Source organism: Dacryopinax primogenitus (assembly GCF_000292625.1).
Source record: "Dacryopinax primogenitus strain DJM-731 SS1 chromosome Unknown DACRYscaffold_10, whole genome shotgun sequence".
In the NCBI taxonomy this organism is placed as follows: domain Eukaryota; kingdom Fungi; phylum Basidiomycota; class Dacrymycetes; order Dacrymycetales; family Dacrymycetaceae; genus Dacryopinax; species Dacryopinax primogenitus.
In genome coordinates this window covers 630,259-648,175 of record NW_024467207.1, presented here as the reverse complement: position 1 = coordinate 648,175, position 17,917 = coordinate 630,259, and the positions used below count along the sequence as shown (strand labels likewise).

The 17,917-nt window shown below is 54.7% G+C and overlaps 5 protein-coding genes across 5 annotated transcripts; 3 read left to right on the top strand and 2 right to left on the bottom strand.

Annotated features, from left to right (window-relative positions):
* Positions 1-92: 92 nt before the first annotated feature.
* On the bottom strand, positions 93-4,217 carry DACRYDRAFT_108047 (uncharacterized protein; the record flags this gene model as incomplete). Its single annotated transcript, XM_040768578.1, has 7 exons — positions 93-1,412; positions 1,476-1,613; positions 1,669-1,968; positions 2,401-2,826; positions 2,875-3,597; positions 3,651-3,821; positions 3,876-4,217. 7 exons carry the CDS (start codon positions 4,215-4,217, stop codon positions 93-95), a joined length of 3,420 nt encoding a protein of 1,139 aa, XP_040628394.1.
* A 1,773-nt stretch (positions 4,218-5,990) lies between these two features.
* DACRYDRAFT_67396 (uncharacterized protein) lies at positions 5,991-8,035 on the bottom strand. Its single transcript, XM_040775847.1, has 3 exons — positions 7,236-8,035; positions 6,446-7,183; positions 5,991-6,390 (listed from the first exon to the last, which is right to left on the bottom strand). The coding sequence occupies exons 1-3, from the start codon at positions 8,012-8,014 to the stop codon at positions 6,273-6,275; spliced, it is 1,635 nt and encodes a 544-aa protein (XP_040628393.1). The 5' UTR covers positions 8,015-8,035; the 3' UTR covers positions 5,991-6,272.
* Positions 8,036-8,414: 379 nt separating this feature from the next.
* DACRYDRAFT_67394 (CAP59-like protein) lies at positions 8,415-10,171 on the top strand. Its single transcript, XM_040775846.1, has 3 exons — positions 8,415-9,577; positions 9,642-9,828; positions 9,901-10,171. Exons 1-3 carry the CDS (start codon positions 8,567-8,569, stop codon positions 10,032-10,034), a joined length of 1,332 nt encoding a protein of 443 aa, XP_040628392.1. The 5' UTR covers positions 8,415-8,566; the 3' UTR covers positions 10,035-10,171.
* Positions 10,172-11,140: 969 nt separating this feature from the next.
* On the top strand, positions 11,141-13,052 carry DACRYDRAFT_95096 (MFS general substrate transporter; the record flags this gene model as incomplete). Its single annotated transcript, XM_040777271.1, has 8 exons — positions 11,141-11,223; positions 11,335-11,490; positions 11,538-11,618; positions 11,668-11,909; positions 11,959-12,252; positions 12,300-12,652; positions 12,713-12,789; positions 12,847-13,052. 8 exons carry the CDS (start codon positions 11,141-11,143, stop codon positions 12,923-12,925), a joined length of 1,365 nt encoding a protein of 454 aa, XP_040628391.1. The 3' UTR covers positions 12,926-13,052.
* A 372-nt stretch (positions 13,053-13,424) lies between these two features.
* DACRYDRAFT_108043 (uncharacterized protein) lies at positions 13,425-17,602 on the top strand (the record flags this gene model as incomplete). Its single annotated transcript, XM_040768577.1, has 7 exons — positions 13,425-13,700; positions 13,756-13,926; positions 13,979-15,895; positions 15,946-16,005; positions 16,055-16,117; positions 16,169-16,228; positions 16,280-17,602. 7 exons carry the CDS (start codon positions 13,425-13,427, stop codon positions 17,600-17,602), a joined length of 3,870 nt encoding a protein of 1,289 aa, XP_040628390.1.
* Positions 17,603-17,917: the final 315 nt, after the last annotated feature.

The following is a 17,917-nucleotide window of genomic DNA, read 5'->3' as shown; positions in this document are numbered from 1 at the left end:
CCAAAGAGAAAACGGAGACCAAATGAAAACCAATGAGCCCAAAATAGAACAAGGAGAAATGTTCAAGTTTTAGGTGTGCATCCAGGCAGCACCTACTTTCTCGCTGTGCGAGATTTTCTGACCGGAACGGGATCGGGCAGCACAGCTGCCTCCTGCACTCCGGCGTTCCGAGCTGCCCAGCTCCTCGTCCTCCTGCCCGAGGGTATCTCCGCGTCTTGGGCAGGTGCATCGATTGCAGGTGTCGATGGCTTCCGCGATCTTCTGGTAGGCCGAACAGGCTTTTCTTCCGGCTCTTCGACTACTATCGGTTCGCGTCGGGAAGTTCTTCGCCGCTTCGACGAGTTAGGAACAGGGAGCTCGTCTGCTGTGTTCACCACACGGTCCTCAACAACGACCTTTCCCGTGCTTTCAGCAGACTTTGCAGGTGGCTCTTCATCTTCCACGGCTCGTCTGCGCTTGCCGGTGACCTTGGCGGACTTCTTCTGCGGAACGGTCTGCTGGCGAACCGTTCCATGCCCAGGCGCAGAAGGCTGCTCCTGAACCCCATCTTCATCTCCCAACGGTTGCGCAACAGGAGGCTCTGCCGTTGCTTTGCTACGACGTGTGCTTCTCGTATGAACCACAGGAACTGGGAGAGGCTGGGTTTGGGCGATGTTGCTGGCAGTGCGAGGCTTCTTCCGTAGAGCGCGAGTTGGGCGCCGGTGGAGCTGCAGGTATTCTGGTGGTATTGCGTCTTCTGGGGCAGCTGCCTGCTGCCCACCCATCGCAACTTGATCAGGGGCAAGCACCGTGTCGAGCTTCTGAACTTGCCCAGAAGCGGGGTTCCCCTGAACGCCAGCTGACACCACAGCTGCAGCTCCTGAGTTCTTGGTCATCGACCTAGTCGTACAGCGAGGCTGAGTAGCTTCCCGCGAGTCCTCAGAGACGACTTTGCTGACGTTCTTGCGTGTTCGAGGCAACGTCTTCGTCGGCCGGCCGTTCGTATCGGCCTCCGGCTGTTCAAGGATTGCCTCTACGGTGGTCGCTTCGACGTCCGGCACGACTTCCTTCACCTTGCGTCCCATTGCCGTGCGAGAAACTTTTGTAGCGCGAGGGACATCAACAGGCTCTGTGGAATCCTGGACCTTGCGTTTGCTGCCTCTCCGCGTCGGTCCTGCGGTGGGCGCAGCGTCGTCTTCAGGCAACTGCAAGTTCGTCGTCTGCTCGAGATTGCTGACCAACATCTCGTTCATTTCGGTGTCGAGGGGAGCCGCTTTGACGGGATCCCCCTGACTTGCATTGGCGGCTGGAAGGGAAGTCGGGGGAGATGTGATCTGAGGTTGGGGGGGTGATGTGATCTGAGGTTCGGGGGTATCAACCGGGTCCAGCACCTGTATCGTGGGAGGGGCAACTTGCGCTGCCACAGGATCATTCTGTTGTAGGGCAGCAGTCGGGTATATTAGACCTAATCTCGTTCTGTTGAAGAACACACTCACGCAAACAAGCAACGTATCGTCTCTCTCACCACTGCTAATGCTCTCGCCCTTGTCAATTTCGTTCTCATGATCGACATCAGAGTTGACAGAACCCAGTGGCGTGTCAGTTTTGCTATTGCTTAATATATCTTCAGCAACCTAACCAAAGGATTCAGCGACGGATTTTATGTGATTTAGAAAACATAGGACATACTATTATGTCGTCCTCCAGTCGCAGGGTTTCGGATGCCTCCACCTGGACCGTGCTCTGTGCCTGCGCCTGTGCCTGCGCATTCGCATCTGCCTGTGCCTTTCGGTTCTCCTTCCTGCGCTTCTTCTCCAGGTTCCGTAGCATGTCCTTCTTCCATTTGCTGCGTTGTTCCGCAGTGATTTGGGTGGGATAGGGCTGCGCTGCTTGACGTCGATTCGTCGACATCGAGTCAGTGCTCGTCCAGCCTCGTCGGGACTTCTGAACAGCCTGCACACGGGAGGGGCTCATGTAAGGAATCAAACTCTGCACTTATGTCAATACGACTTGTCAAATATGCATTTCATGTACCCACTAGAATTCCCTTTTGTGGACTACGCGACTTGAGTCGGGGAGAGGTAGGTGCGCAGATCGCGATTTGAGTACTGGTTGGGGGAGATTGAGTGGAAGTTGTGGCCGCTGGAATACGAGTTGGGGTTGACTGAGCTTGCTCAAGATTGCGACTAACGACAAGATTGTGCAAGGATTCCCGTATTTTAGAACTAGATGGACGAAGAGTAGATAGGCAAGTGGGCTTGGGGACAGGCGAAGCTTTTGGGCGTGGAGTGGGTTGAGCGGGGATGGTTGGAAGGGCCGTGTGGCGGAATGTGGGAAAAGGGGACGACGTATCAGGGCTTGCGATGTAGATTGATCCCTCGGCAAGAAGAGATTCTGCTTGGGAGGGGAAGGAAAACCAACCGAGTTTGACGGGCCCGCCTGTTGTGGGGGGTTGCTTATCACCTGCTGGACAATCTGGGCCTCTGGCAGCTCGGGCGGGTCTATGTCCATGGGCCAATCTTCTTCTTCAGCCATTTGGTCGTTATTCGTGCTCCATCCCTGCGCAGCCTGATCAAAGTGCATTAGGATAATCTGCTCATCAGGTCTCAGGTGGAAGGGGACGGGACGGGCGGTATCGCCGGGATGGATTGGAGCGTGGTAGTAGGAGCTGGCAATCCTGGGTGTCGAAGTGCGAAACAGCCCTTGCGACGGTGTGTGTGCCGGTCTAGCTGGTGTACTAAGCAATCTTCGTCGTCGACTGGGACCTTCGCCGAGTGAGGAGACCACTGCCTGATTTGAAACAAATTCGGAGGGCCGGTCGTCCGTAGTCAGGATGGTGTTCTCTATCTGCATATTCATCAGTAATAGAAACTATGAGTCGGAAGAAGAGCTGACTCTTGGTAGCACTTGATCTCGGAGCACAACCGAACGCTCAGTGCTGATGGCAATGGGGCCTTCGACCTGATTGACAGTGAAACCGTCACTTAGCCTCTTGTCCGGGCCGTATGACGAGCTGTGTGGGGGTGTGGTAGGCGAGGCCCGGTCGAATTCTGGGCTCTTTTTACGCTCCTCGGGGCAGTAAGGGATATACTTGACATGGGTTTTGTCGAGCACATGCAGCTTCCGTGATGGGCGCGGGGTCTGACGGGCTTGGGATTCGACGTAATCTCCCATCCTCTTGATGCTGAATACAGATCCAGCACGGCGTACGAGGCGGTCGCTGATCTTCTTGTGGACCCAGTGTGGTGTCCGTTCGTCCTTCGGTTCCGTAGCTTCGTCGACCTCTTCAAGAGCGACATAGCAATCACCGTCCTGAGTCAAACCAAAGTGCATGCTAGAGTCCGAGTTATACACCGAGCTTGTGGCCGAGTTGATGGAGACATCACCAAGATGGGAGTCAGGGGTGTCGTCTGGTGCACGATAACCGCGTCTGGGGACACGCGCTGGTGTCGACTGGGCAAGTGGAGCAGACTCAACACCCCGGGGAAATGTATTCCTGTGCAACCTCTTGGACGAGTGCGCGGGGGCAATGAATTCAGGCAGGTTGACCGCCCTGTGACGCTGGAGTTCGAAAGACGATACGATGGTCATTCGAAACCCGCGCAGACCAGGCACAGACTGACATAATTCATGAGAACTCTGATTCATAGTTACAATGACAGAGTGCTCACCATGTCGAGCATTTCTTCAGTTAGTTCTTTCACGTCGTCAGCATACTTCCAGGTGAACTTGTGGCCCAGAACGGAGATGCGTTCTCCATCTGCTAATGGTCCTTGCATAGCAGAGATGCTGACGGGAATATTGTTCCGTTTGTAGGAGTGATGGAGGGCATCCAAATGGACCTGATGAGTGTAAGCGTGAGCTAAATTAAAGGCATAGGGTATCCTGGAACATACTTCATGCGTTTCGACATCAAACCTCAGGTTACAAGCGAAATGGGGCATTGTCGCCTCATAGATCCTGATGTGACAGGAAATATCACTGCCAATCCTTGTAACGATATGGTCCACAGGATAGAGACCAATAATTTGGCCCTTTCTACCATGAACAGACAATGTACCGATCCTGCCAGAGTCCACAGTAACGCCAAGCGCTCGGCCACCAGGAGTACGGGGGTACACAGCAGGCGAAGTGTGGGGCGCCAGAGAGGGAGAGTCAGCATGAGACAGGCCAACAGAGGACGCCACCGGGGTGCTCCGGAAGAACAAGCGAGAAGTAGCGCGGAAGATGCTGTTCATTGTGTTGAATGGTTGATCTGTTGAAGGGGATGGGTGTCGGATGGTGGGCTGAGATGGGCAAAATCCGCTCTGGAAAGACCTTGAGGCAAGCTGGGAAAGAGGGGGAAACGGAGATCAGGAAACAAGAGCGGCGGGGATTGCGGCGGCTTAAGAGCGTTTTCCCCAGTGGGGGCCAGTTGGAGTTGGGCCCAAGCGTGAGCAAAGACACGCCGGCTGATCATCACGTGAAGATGGTATACAAAGCTTTGCTTCCGTGTTGCTCCTTCTTTTCCCATGGGCATATGGAACACAGCCTCAGGGTCCACATCGGGCGATTTCCTATGCGTGCCGGCATCGGCCGTCGGGGAATGGGCGGAGATAACCCTTGGGGCCCACGCGTTTGACACTTCCGCGATGTTTTTCCCTTTGGCCCTCCATTTGGCCCAAATTGTACAAACATCTTTGACAGTGTCTTTATTTCGATGACAGCTTCTGTAGAGGGTTTATTCGCTTGGAAGACGGGACGAGGGGAAACAATGGTTCTACGAAACTGGCTCTCCTCAATGTACCAAGTAGACTTCGCCTGAAACCCCTTCCGGACCATATTTTGTGATGATCACGAACCCAGACGGACAAAAAATGTCAACAACCGCAACTATATTATTACAGGTCTCTCTCCCAATTCCTTTCACAAGATCGTGCTTCGACGTTCATTTATAGAACAGTTCAACTCTACGCCTGTCATACGGGGGGTTCCTTCTTCCCTCCGTTGCGAGCCGCACCCCGGTCCCAACCTTAAGAATATTCTTTGAATGGACACGGGATCGTATTTCTGCATTTGGATGACCTGTCAAGGCCAGCATGCTACCATCTCACCCTGGGCGCCCTTGGCTCTTCTTGCCGCCCAAAGACAACCTTCAAGTGGGGTACTGTCAACTTGCTCGTTCAACTCCATTCACAGCGTGCCAAATGTTTTGCGCCCTTCTCCGAAGACAATCCTAAACATATTGAAGGTGTACAATCCTGTAAATCAAACCCAGGATGCAATCACCGTTACCACGATCGACGCTAGTACTTAATAGCCCCGCGGTTTGCCGCTCGTCCACCCCGCTCTACGTAGCAACACCACGCCAGTACCACGTGTCCAAGAAGCAGATTCCAAGAAGCGCCTGTCACCGTTCCTCCTTCCAGCAGCGCTAAGCTTGGTCCGGTAGGCTTTCTCGGCAGGCGTCGCTTGCCCTTGAGTCTAACTGGCCTGGAGGGTCGTTCAGCCCCCTGCGGGTAGTTTGGTTCACGCCAACCCCAACCATTCAGTTCTTGTGTGCGTAATTCCTGAGAGAACACACGGGATCAGAACTGATAAACAGACGTAAATACTGACCGGTCTGCTCGGTGACAGAGCGGCGTTAAGATTCCCAGAGCTTGCTCGAGACTTTTTTGGGACAGAATCGGGTCCGGTCCTGAGCGCTTGACTTGCCCGCGGCGCGGGGGAATGGCTCATGGGATGGTTTATTCCGGCTCTGTTATGTTCTCCGGGGTTAGTCCCCACGCGTGTGACAGTAAGAGCGAAAAGAAATGAAAGTGTTACGTATGTACACACCCGCAACCTCCACGTAGGGAAGCGAGACAGAGGGGGAGCAAACAAAGGAGAACAAAGAGCCCAACGCGAACAGACGCAACCAGAAGGTTCAGAACCCGAACACACGCATTCGGGCCCACTCGCTCAAGTTACCTCTTCATGACCCAAAGATGAGCGAATACGCAGTTAAGGATAAACAGACAGTCGGGCTAAAGCGAAACAGTAAAGGTAGGTTGTAACAGTAACAGTAACGAAGAGTAAGTAGGAACTTGCGCGGTTTGGGTTTTTTTTCTAGTCCGTACGTGCGTGCGTGCGTGCGTGGGAGATTGAGGTTGAGGTTGAGGATCGAGGAGGTTATGTCTACATTCTGCGCCAAGTGCTCATTCTGCGCACTCACTCCACTCCGCTGCTCACTCTACATGCTCACTCCCACTCCGCCTTCGCAATCTACAGCACTCCCCACCCCCAACACCCCCATATCACCCCCACCCCATGAATCAAGTCGCAAACACCCCCATGATCCTGAACGGCGCCACCGGGTGTCCTTCTTCGCCGTGCAGTTCGCATTCCACATAGTGAGACCCTGCGGCAACAGAGCGGTCTATGAACGTAAGCCTGTCAAACAGAGAGTTAGCGTTAAGGTGTCTGAGCCAGGAGGGAAAGGACTCACGTCGGCACAGGGTTGTTCACGTCCGCCTCGCCCTCCAGCACCCTCGCCCCTCCATAATTATTATCCACCCAACAACTAACCACGCTTCCCATCCCCTTCGGTTCCCTCAAATACCACACCGCGACATCTCCCTCCATAAGCCTCACCGGTATGCGGATACGGGAGGTAGGAAGCGTCGCATACCAATAATGTCGTTCCTCGCCCGGCTTGAGGTCGTGGACATGGGACGTCGACGGGTGGTAGGCGTGCCACCCTGAGCCGTAGAATAGCGAGGGAGGGAGGGGGTTGATCAGGTCGTTCGCGGAGGCGCAGTAGGGCTCTGGGGGAAGTCGGGGGATACGCGCAGGACGCGCTGAGATCCTGAGAGGGGGGACGCGGAAGGGGAGTAAGAGGGCTTCGCGTTCCTGTGCCGAGAGTGCAGATGCTGGGGATTTAGAGGATTCCTTGCCAGCTTGTTTGAGCTCTTGCCCGCCGAGCCGGACACCTACACCCCCGAACAGCCCACGCGCTTCCCCTAGCTCCTCGAAGCCCTCTGTGTTGAGCAGCTCGGGGACTTCGTACGCCCCTCGACCGACGGCTGCGTCCCATGCTAGGCAGACTTGGGAGGAGATGTAGGAGGTGAGCACGTCGGCGAGCAGCTCGTGACCTGTTGGGTTGGCGAGGATAGGATCGGCGTAGAACGTTTGACGGGTGAGGTCGGGGTTGAGCAGGTAGTCGTTGTATAACGGTCCTTTGATGCTGTGGGTTGTTAGTCTGAGAAAGGAGGGAGATAGAGAGTGGGATCACGCACCTTATATGCGGGATGTCATAATATTGCGCCACGGCAGTATGATGCAACTCTGCGCCTGAAAACCCGTGCATCTGCTGCATCTGCGGTGCAAAATGGCCGAGAATGATCACCGCCGGCTGTTCAGGGCGGACCATGATCGTCCGTACGAGGAGCTCAAAGTGTTCTCTCCACGCGGGGTCGTTGGGGTCCTCTGCGTCGAATTCGAGTATGACGAGATCTGTACGGTCCGGAAGGTGCAGAGCAGAGCAGAAGGCAAAGTACCCCGTGTCAGTACGACGGACGGCGCCGTTCGTGAGCTCCGAAGCTGGATGGGGGAAGACGCTCGTCCACCAGTTGAAGAACCTGCTTGGGTAGCACCGGGGTGAGATTGGGTCGTCCCCTGCACCGTGGCATGCTGATACCGATCCTCCGAGGACGGAGATGGTGACAGGGCGACCTTCAAGCGCGCGCCTAATGACGCGCTGTACGCGCGCGCCTGACCCGAGGTAGGTGCGGGACCGCAGGAGCGCGTGCGCACCGTACTTTGCTGCGAGTGCATCTCCTGGACCGAATATTGGGCAAAAGTCGAATGGGGGTGGAGATGCAGCGGATGCGTTGAGGTAATCCCTTGGTTTTAGAGGGAATGGGGATGATTGTGCGAGAGGATGTATTGGAGATGAAGGGAATATGATGCGTGATAGGAGGAGGATGAAGGATAATAAAGCGAGGATTGCCCATACTCTTGGTGGTAGACCGAGTACCCGTGGAGGTTTGGGCGGTGGCTTGTCGACGTTGGCCATGTCGGTGAATGGATCGTCGTCTTCGTCGTCTGGTTGATGGATGTTGTCCTTTATTGATGGTGGTGGATTGATTGAAAGAGAAGAAGATCTTGCGTGTTTGGTCGTCAATTGTAAAGCCTTTGATGCTGACCGACGGAGCATCGACAGTACAAAAGGGAGACCGCCAGTCCGCACGAAGGAAGAGAGAAGTAACACTGATTGAAACGTAAAAACGAAGAGGCGCGTTAGTGGCTGTGTCAATAACACGTCAATTAGACGCTAATCATTAGCGCATACACTTACTCCTCGACCACCATGTCAATTTACACTCGTCGTCCTTCTCTGTCAGTATCTCCAATAAAGGAACATCCACCAGCTTCACCACTTGCATACTTATTACAAGCATATCGTCGCATACCACCCCCACTTGTCCTTCTCATAGGCGTATCCATAGGTCTCCTAGTAGCACGCCTCGTCTTCCCTCCTTCTTCTGCTTCTTCTCCATGGTTAGGCGGCAGTGGGGCTACGAAACTACGCGCAGATCACCGGCCAGCAGGGAGGAGGAGCGCACAGATGCCAACTATCGACCAGCGACGCAGGGTGCTGGAACTCGTCACTCATCTCTCCGCTCACCATACACGGGAATGCACGCGCAACGCACAACAACAATATATCAATCAAGCGCACCAGAGGTATGCCCCCCTCATCGGGCACGCTCCTCCCCCTCGCCGCTCTTTCCCGTGGAGCGAACCCGAACCCCCCGAGATCCAGAAACAGCGTAAGCGCGCAGAAGTAGCCGCGAGGCAGCACAAGTACTTCTTCGCTATCAACCTCTACAACTCGTTCGACGTTATCCCCGATATCTTCTCCACGCTCTTCCGTACCGGAGCTATTCTGGGCTATCACAACGTCTTTGTGTCGATATACGAGAACGGGTCGAAGGACCAGACCAAGGCCCTACTGAGGATATTCGACGCGCTCACGAGGGCAGTAGGCATGCGCGTCGTCATCCGAACTTCGCAGCGCACTCGAGGCCAGTTCAACCACAGGATCGAATACCTCGCCGAGGTGCGGAATAGCGCCCTCGTACCCCTGCACGAGCAGAGGGACAACGAAGGCGAGGTGTTCGACAGCGTCGTATTCATGAACGATATCCTGCCGTGCGTGGACGACCTGCTCGAACTGATCTGGCAGAGTCGGCGACAAAATGCCGGGCTGACATGCGCAGCGGACTACATGTTCCACGACGAGCTCAACACGCCTGTGTTCTACGACAACTGGGTGGCGCGGGATATCAACGGCACTGCGCTCGAGAACGCGCCTTTTGAGCACGTATTCCACCACCCCGAGAGCGCGAGACGGTTCCAGGTGCACCTACCCGTTCAAGTCCAGTCCTGCTGGAACGGAGTGGCCATACTCGACCCTGCTCCGCTCTACGCTGCCCCGCATGTGAGGTTCAGGATGGCCAAGCTCAGTCAGGGAGAGTGCTCTGCTAGCGAGTGCTCGTTGATCGGGAACGATTACTGGAATGCGGGATATGGGAGGATCATCATGGTCCCTCGTGTGAAACTCGCTTATGACCAAGTACGTCCTCTGCCCCGCATCCACCTCTCCCCCTGCCTGTACCCAACTGACCCCCCGCCCGCAGAAAGTATACGATATCATCCACCCCCCTCGGCAGAACCTGACCGCGATACGGAACTACGTCCGCCTAGGAGGGCTAGCTGATGACCCCCGCGCAGATCCGCAGGACCGGACCTGGTTCGGACCGCACGACAGGCTGTTCATCGAGGAGGAAAGTGAGGGGATCGAGTTCAAGCCTGGGCCAGAGTCTGGTAAGTCTCACCTCTTTCTACTCCCCCCGCCCCGCGGTTTGTGGATGTGGACATGTGACTGACACTACGCAGTCTGGTGCTGGGGATGGGACGGCGCGGGAGATTTGGACGGGCCGGACGTTGACCCTATATGGGAAAAGATGGACGAGAGGAGTACGAAGCCCGAAGCGGTGGAGGTGAAACATGATCGGGGGTTGGACTTGTAGCGCGCGGAGCTGGAGCTGGAGCTGTGGTTGGTGTGGTTTGGATTGGTTTGAGTAGGCGTAGGTGGATGCTTGGGGCTTCTGGGCGGAAGTCTGCAGCTCGCTGGCTTGCGTGACGAGCAGAACTGGGTGAGAAGGTGAGGTTTTGAGCGAGAGAATATGGACTTTGTAAGGCGGTGGGGTGGAGCTGGGAGCTGGGAGCTGGACACTCGGCTAGACGACTCTGTGTGCGCGTTAATGTGATACCTTCTATTGACTTAATCTCAATTTATCATGTCCTATCATGTATATCCTGTAGTTTCAGGATCGTGTGAGGGTACGACGTCCGACGACAAGGGATATCGGTCTCGAACTCGATCGTCGGCTCTTGCGAACAACGAGATGGATATCGTTGCCTTTTGGAACTCGGTTTGTACGATGAGGACATCAACGGCGGATCAGCGCTCTGTCCTCGTGGTGATTCCATCCGTCAAGTTCGGATTATAGCTATGTATGACTCGACAGTACCAGTAAACTTCACCGATCCCTGGGCGTTGGTTGATGTGAACAACAGCAACCTCCGTGTGCAGCACAGGATGCCAATATTGAGGAATCGCTGGTGTCTCCGTTGTCGTCGCTTATGTCCGTGTGACCCTGCGGCATGGGCTTGTATTCGCAAGAGCGTGCAGTGCATGTATGATCAATGAATGACAAATATTAATGTTTTCTAATCAACTTGTTCAACATACGTCGGGATTCTTGTATATTGGGCGCCTTTGCACTTGCTGACAAACCCCCTCGGCGGTAAAAAGTTGTGCCGTTCGGCGCGGCGCTCGTCCCTGCCAGTGCCGAGTCGAAATCTTCTTTTCTCCTGACTGAACTGCACATGGTCGTTCCACCCGATGCCGGGTTCCGGCCGCCCACATTTTTTGTATTGATCAAAGGCCAGCAGACATCGGTTAATAATGACAAAGCATCGTGCTCTAATGCTCATATTAAACCCCTGCTCGAGGTAACCGGTTAGACCCGCGCATCCCCTTCTTAAGCTGACAGGACTTGCTCTGACTCGTATTCGCTGTCGTTCTTCAGGGCTCAACGATTATTGCTCGAGGCTTAGTGATTAGAGGTCAATGACGTTCACATTCAGCGACGATACCAACCGGGATTCACTCGCTACGACCGCGGTGCCGGATGAACCCGTCTCTCCCGCAGCGTCAACGATCGTCCCCGATTCGGAGCATGACGCACTACCGCAAAGCACTGAGAAGCATTCCCCGCACTCTGGGCATGGGCATGGGCATGAACCCGCACCCCGCATACGGAGGAACAAGGAGGGCGAGGTGGTGGCTGATGAGGACGAGCGGGTGTACCCTGGCGAAGGGGAGGAAGCGATCAAGCGCGATGAGACTGATGAGTTCCCTGACGGAGGGCTTAGAGCCTGGTTGGTCGTCGTGGGAGGAGTGTGTATCACGTTCGCGTCGTATGTCCTGCTCTGTTTTGCGGGAGGAGAGACGCTCATAGAATCAGGTTCGGGTTCGTCAACGCTTGGGGCGTGTTCCAGGACTATTACGAGACGACACTGTTGCCCGACGTCAGCCCATCAACAATGTATGTATTCTCCCTTCTCTCATCTCCCTCTGTCGCTGATGTACGGCAGAGCATGGATCGGAAGTATCCAATACTCCCTTACATTCCTCCCCGGCCTTTTCACCGGCCGCCTATTCGACCTGGGCTACTTCCACTTACCACTCGGCATATCCTCTGCAGTGCTTGTCGTCTCTGCCTTCCTGGTAGCGGAATGCAAGGAGTACTGGCATTTCGTGCTCGCCCAAGGTATTGTCGTTGGCTTAGGCAGCGGCTGGGTCTTCGGTCCGACGATGGCTGTGGTCTCCCATTGGTGTACGTTCGCTCGCTTTACGGTATTTTTTTGCTGGCTTACCCTAAACAGGGCACAAAAAGCGCTCAATGGCCTTCGGTATCGTCGCCATCGGTTCATCGCTAGGCGGCACCGTCCTCCCAATAGCAGTGTCCAAGCTCCTCCCTCTCGTCGGGTTCCCATGGACGATGCGCATCATCGGGTTTATCCTGCTCGGCGCAACGGGGTTCGCAAACCTCGTGATGAAGCGCAGGTTGCCCCCGGTTAACGTCAAGGGCGGGCTGGTCAACCCAGCCGCGTTCAAGAATATCACGTATACGTTATACACCGCCGCGACGTGCGTTACATTCCTGGGGTTGTACACCGGTGTGTTCCCTTTCTTACCGAGCTGGCATACGCTGACTCTGATATAGCACTGACGTACTTCAACGTCTCCGCCCAACAGCCAGGGATCAGCCCTTCGCTCGCCCCGTACATCGTCAGCATCGCCAACGCCGCCTCCACATTCGGGCGTCTCTCCTCCGGCCTGCTAGCAGACGGCATGGGCCCCGTAAACGTGTTGATTCCCTTCACCGCCCTGGCGGCAGTGACGACCTATGTCTGGCCGTACTGCACCACCACAGCGAGCATCGTCGTCATCGCGGTGATATATGGGTTTGCGAGCGGGGCATATGTGGGCTTGATGGGCGCGCCGCTGGCGGAGATGGGGCTGTTGACGGATATGGGCCGGAGGATGGGGATGACGCTCTCTATCGCTGCATTCTTTGTGCGTAATCCATTTCCGGCTAGTGGAGATGCGACGGCGCTGACGTGGGGAATTGGATAGGCGCTCACGGGACCGCCGATATCGGGTGCGATATACGATATGTATGGCTCATTCCACCCTGTGGGGTGGTACGCAGGGTACGTCCTTCGCTCTCTTTCCTGTTCGATAAGTCATCCTAATCGAACACCCGGCAGGTCGATGGTTATCGCCTCCTGCGTGCTATTAATCGCAAGCAAGTACGCAGCAACCCGTTCATTGTTCGCAAAATATTAGATATAGATGGGCAATGAGTTGTAGGCTAGAGAGACTAGATGGGAATGCGACGACCGAGGGGTGAGTATGGGTGGAAGTAGAAGGATTCATCATGTAACATAGATTTGCAATCACGTCACTTAATGCCAGCATTATTAGTCGCCATTGGCGCTGACAGTTTGTCTTTGGGAAATGAAAGTATTTAATTCTGGGCACACGTATGCCCAAGTATCAAACATCGAGATATGCCCATCACATCAAACAGCGAGTTTATTGGCCACGGAATGCAAAGGTAACGTGATTTACTATCACGTGATGACCAAACAGCGCGCGTTCAGGAACCTGACGCTCGCGCTGTCACCCTCACCGCTCCTCAATCAGCTTCTCTCTCCCATTTCAATTCACGACAACATATCCAACGACAGCAACATTAACATTCATACCTCAACGAACTTCATTTGATTAGCGCTCCCACTCGGTCATGCTCAACATGCCGATATCTTCAGACCATAGTATAACTATGGACAACAACACCGATCCTCAACCCCACACTCCTCCCCCTTCATCTAGGGTCATTCCCCGAACACCCGGCAACCGATCTCTCGGCGTTACTGTCGATTGTGGACGCATAGGCACCTTAACTGTTCACGGCAGCAAGGGTGCCATCGTCTCGATCTTCCCTGTGGATCATAAGGTCACACGAATAGGGGGAGACGTCTCCTGCCACGTTCGGCTCTATGATAGCGATGCGCCCCGCTTTGTGTGCGATCTGAGATTTGACGTGAATACGCACAAGGTACGTCTGGAATAACTTAACATGGTCAACTATCTCATGCTCATGCTCCAACTAGGTTCATATTGATGCAAGGCATCCGTCATGCATGCGCAATAACGTGCCCGTGTATCGCTCTGCGATCAAAGCACCATTGGAAGACGGAGAAAGGATTTCTCTCCCGGGTCATAAGTTTACCTGGCACTATGCAGCCGGCGTGAAGTTATTAACTAAACAGATGCTCGACATGGTGTGTTGCTTCTTGATCGACTTATCTCGTGTATACTCATGCGCTAACCCAGTCTCAACCTGGCCTTCGCGGGTTCCGACTAAGTATCTTCCCATCCTCCCGTGTGTTCCCCGCCACCCCAACTGAACACCGGAAACGCAAGCATGTCAAGCTTCCCGAGTTCCTCGCTCCGGCACACTCCTCCAAGAAACTGCAGAAGAAGATTGTCTCCCACGTAGTCGAGTCTCCATCCGCTGCTCCGTCAACTCCTGCCCCTCGCAGTCGCCGTGGATACCGTGCACCTGACGATTCTCTTGACTCTATGTCCGGCGACACCTCCGTCGATTCTGCCACAAGTTCTGTGTACGATTCAGACTCGAGCATGCATTTCGGTCTTGCTCAGGACGGCAATCGCTTCATCGCCCTTGAAGAAGTTGATGAGGCCACTGAGCCCAAGGGCGCAAGGACTCCAGCCCCCGTTCAAAAGCAGATCAACAACCGTCTTATGCGCCGGACTCGTGCCGTGTTCAGCATCAAGAGGGTCAAGCAGTACGTCGAATGGCAAGGAAATCAAACACCCCGTCCAGGTCGAAAGCTGCATTTTCTCGACACGGCCGAGGTTAATATCATCCCGAACAATCTGGAAGAGCACCAGAATGACCAGGACGAGGCTTCATTCCCATGGCCGACGGATGGTGTCCAATTTCCTCTGGAAGACCTGACCGACGCCTATGTCGATGTCCCCCAAGACCAGTTGAAATTATCAACGCAAGGACTTGGAACGTCAAATGGAGTCGAGATCTCGGAGAACGTCGTGGGAATTCCGTCAGAACAACACGAACCTGTTTTGTCCTCATTGCCGTCCACTCCCACTCGACCATCCACCCGCCTGGCAGGACGCAATCCGCGATTTCCTAAGCAGAATACCCCTAAACAATCCCTCCTTGCTTTGGCACTCATGAATGCGTGTTGTCATCGCGAGCAAGAAGAGCGCATAAAGGAGGACAGGGAAAGGGAGCGGCTCAGGCAGGAGGCGGAAAACCGGAGCGATCGCCAACCGCAGCAGCACATGTGGGAGGATTGGACACTCTTCCTACAACAACAGCAGTCGTGGGGTCTAAATCAAATGGTTGCTAACAACTGGTTTCCTCCGTTTGCCACTATGCAGCAAACGGTCCCCACCTCACTCAACGATGGTCCCATTGGAGCTCCCCCAATCATCTTCTCCCTGTCCACCTCCGAGGAATCCTCAACACAGCCTGCATATTATGGACAGGACTCCCGGGACTTGCAGTCCACGTACTTTAATTCGATGCCGCTGCTTGGGGGTTCATCCGACCAGACTTCGATCTACCCAACGCAGCCGACTTTCCCCAGCCAATACAATCCGACAATGCCCTCCGAACAACTCATCCCCATGCGTTTTGACGATACTGCGCACGCTTGGCAGACGCTCAGCGAGGAGGAGTATGAAGATATCCCAATGGACCTAGACCCTCCCGTAGAGTTGCAGCTCGATCCTCAGCTCATGGACCACATTTACGGCTTGGAGTTAGGCATGCCACCAGTACAGGCCATGCCAGGCACGCAGCAGCATGCCGATCCTGTAGACCAACCCCCGCTAACAATCTTTCCTGAGCAAGATCCCATCTTCACAAGCCTGCAACATATCCATGAAGCGTCAGTGCCGTCGTATCCTACGCAACTTTCCTTGGTACAGGAGCAGAACCATCTATCGCAAACTGGACGGGCCCGTCTGGAGGCAACACATAGGTCCCTACGTGGGTCCGGGACAAATAGCCTATTATCGCCCCCGAACCGACGTCCACGCTGGCGTCCATACTGGAGTTTCACTCCGGCACAACGGGAGAAGGGAAAGAAGATCTTGCACCGGCGACTGGATAGACAGCGAGCGCAAGCACAGAAGAGTTCGGTGCTAAAACCTCTGGACGAAGCGGGTGACCATCTGGCGACGGATCCCGACTTACTGGTAAGTGTCATTTCCAATTGATGAGAGCCGTTACTTAAACAATCGATCAGGCTGATGTAGATGAAGCGAAGACCCAAAACGCGGTGACACCGGACGTCTTTAGAGTTTTGGTAAGCAGGCGACTCCACTGAAAGGCATCCATCCCTGACCGTTGACAAGACCCAGGATTCATCGCCCAGCGAGACAACGGAGCCGCCCCAAATGAGCGTCAATACAGATCTCGTGAGCAAGGTTTCTTGACCATATGACGGCGAAGCTAATGTTAAACCTCAGGAGCCTGATAAGCTTGAGAAGAGTGGTCCTATTGTGCAGATCAGCACGCCCACTCTTTCGGTCCGTAGTTCAGTAAATGGGCTGCGTGTAAAGCTCATCACATGGGAACAGGACGAGCTAGCGCCGACGCAAAGTGATGCGCCGACTACCAATGTCGTATCCCAGACTACCATGGCAGAACCAGAACCCGATCTGACTCCTGACCCTGCAACATCAGAAGAGGTCCAACAAGAGCTCAACGCCGACGCGCCAGCTAGTTCACCCTGTGATGTCAGAGTCGACAAAATCTTGGAGACGGGAGATATGGTTGTGCAAGAACGCAGTGTTGTTGTGGAACAAGAAAAGCCGGCACGACGCAGCAAGCGCAAGCTGCAGGACTCTGTCGCCCCAGTCGACACGGCTCCCGCCAAAAAGGCATCCCGCACAAATACCAGACGCAAAGCACAGGAAGTTGTTCTCGACGCTGCACCTTCGATTGAGCCTGCCAAAGAGATCAGCGTCGCCGATGTCAACACCAATAACATAGGCGCCAGCCGTCCCACCAAGCCCTTGCGGCGCACCCGGAAGAATGCTGTCGCGGACGTTCCTGAGGCTCCGCCACGCCGCCGAATAGCCAGGTCGACCGCCGTCAAACCAGCGCCCAAGGCTGAGTTGACCGCCGAACCTCCAGAACACAGTACTGGTGAAGTTATCGCGCAAGATACGTTGATGCCCATCGGGCCGGTAAACATGGACGGACACCAAGACGTACAGACAGTTACCGAAGGGCAAGAACCCACCGTGATGGAAGGTCCTACACCTGTGGAAAAGCCGCAGTTTGTCGAGGAGCGGCCTATTCGCAGTTTACGCAGCTCCCGCGCCGCGAAAAGTGCTGTCCAATCAGTCCCAGAACCTGTGACCAATACGAGGAGCACGCGGCGTAGCAAGAAAGCAGCGGAGCCCGTTGTCGAACAACAGTCGAGAGATGAGAATACTGCGCCGAAGCAGCTCGCCACACCGGCAATTGTCATTGTGGAGAAGACCACTGCGGAGGAGCCTGCCAGGGTCACTCGGAAACGTAGACGGGTTGTCGAAGCTGATGAAGCCGATGCGAAAGCAGCTGAAGAGACGAAGGAACTCGTGGTCAAGAGCGGCGGTCGGAAGATGGCATTGAGAGAACGCAAAGCCATCGAGGTGCATTCACCTAAGCGCCAGCGTACATCTAATTTCGTCGACGCGGCGGAGGAACAACAACCTGTTCAGCCGGCCAAGAGGACCAGAAAGGCCCGAACAGTTGCCACGGTAACGGCAACCATCGACAGGGAGCTGCCCCCGAGCCCAGTAAAGAGGACAAGGAGCCGCGTCACACGCTCTGGTGCATCTCAAGAAACAGCAGTGTCTAAAGTTGCCGCCCCGCTGGCTGTAGTGAAGAAATCTCGCGCTCTGAGGAAATAACGCCAATTGCCGAAGTGATGCCTCCCTCCCGATAGGGCGGACTAGGCATCAGCCTGGTTCGCTGGTTAGCCTGTTGGTCGATCTGTCGCCTCAACGACTAGAAGAAATATTGTTTGTGCATCTGCATTTTGGTCTGTATCTTCCACCTGGGGGGTTGAATGCCACGTTTGGTGGACTTGCTTTTTGATTCGTTTTGTACATCGTCTCACGTTGATTCGTTTTGTCCATCTTCTCACTTGGTTTGTCCCAAATCTCCGTTGTTGTATTTATAACCACCGTCGCCATCTTAGCTAGTTCTAGGTGGTGGTAATCAGT

What these genes read in the sequence shown, in the direction of transcription:
- DACRYDRAFT_67396 (XM_040775847.1), bottom strand. Translation starts at nt 8,014, where the DNA reads ATGGCCAACGTCGACAAGCCACCGCCCAAACCTCCACGGGTACTCGGT. An exon ending in TATGACATCCCGCATATAAG is followed by an intron (nt 7,184 to 7,235) that starts GTGCGTGATCCC and finishes AACAACCCACAG; the next exon opens with CATCAAAGGACCGTTATACA. An exon ending in GTGAACAACCCTGTGCCGAC is followed by an intron (nt 6,391 to 6,445) that starts GTGAGTCCTTTC and finishes TCTGTTTGACAG; the next exon opens with GCTTACGTTCATAGACCGCT.
- DACRYDRAFT_67394 (XM_040775846.1), top strand. Translation starts at nt 8,567, where the DNA reads ATGCCAACTATCGACCAGCGACGCAGGGTGCTGGAACTCGTCACTCAT. An exon ending in TGAAACTCGCTTATGACCAA is followed by an intron (nt 9,578 to 9,641) that starts GTACGTCCTCTG and finishes CCCCGCCCGCAG; the next exon opens with AAAGTATACGATATCATCCA. An exon ending in CAAGCCTGGGCCAGAGTCTG is followed by an intron (nt 9,829 to 9,900) that starts GTAAGTCTCACC and finishes GACACTACGCAG; the next exon opens with TCTGGTGCTGGGGATGGGAC.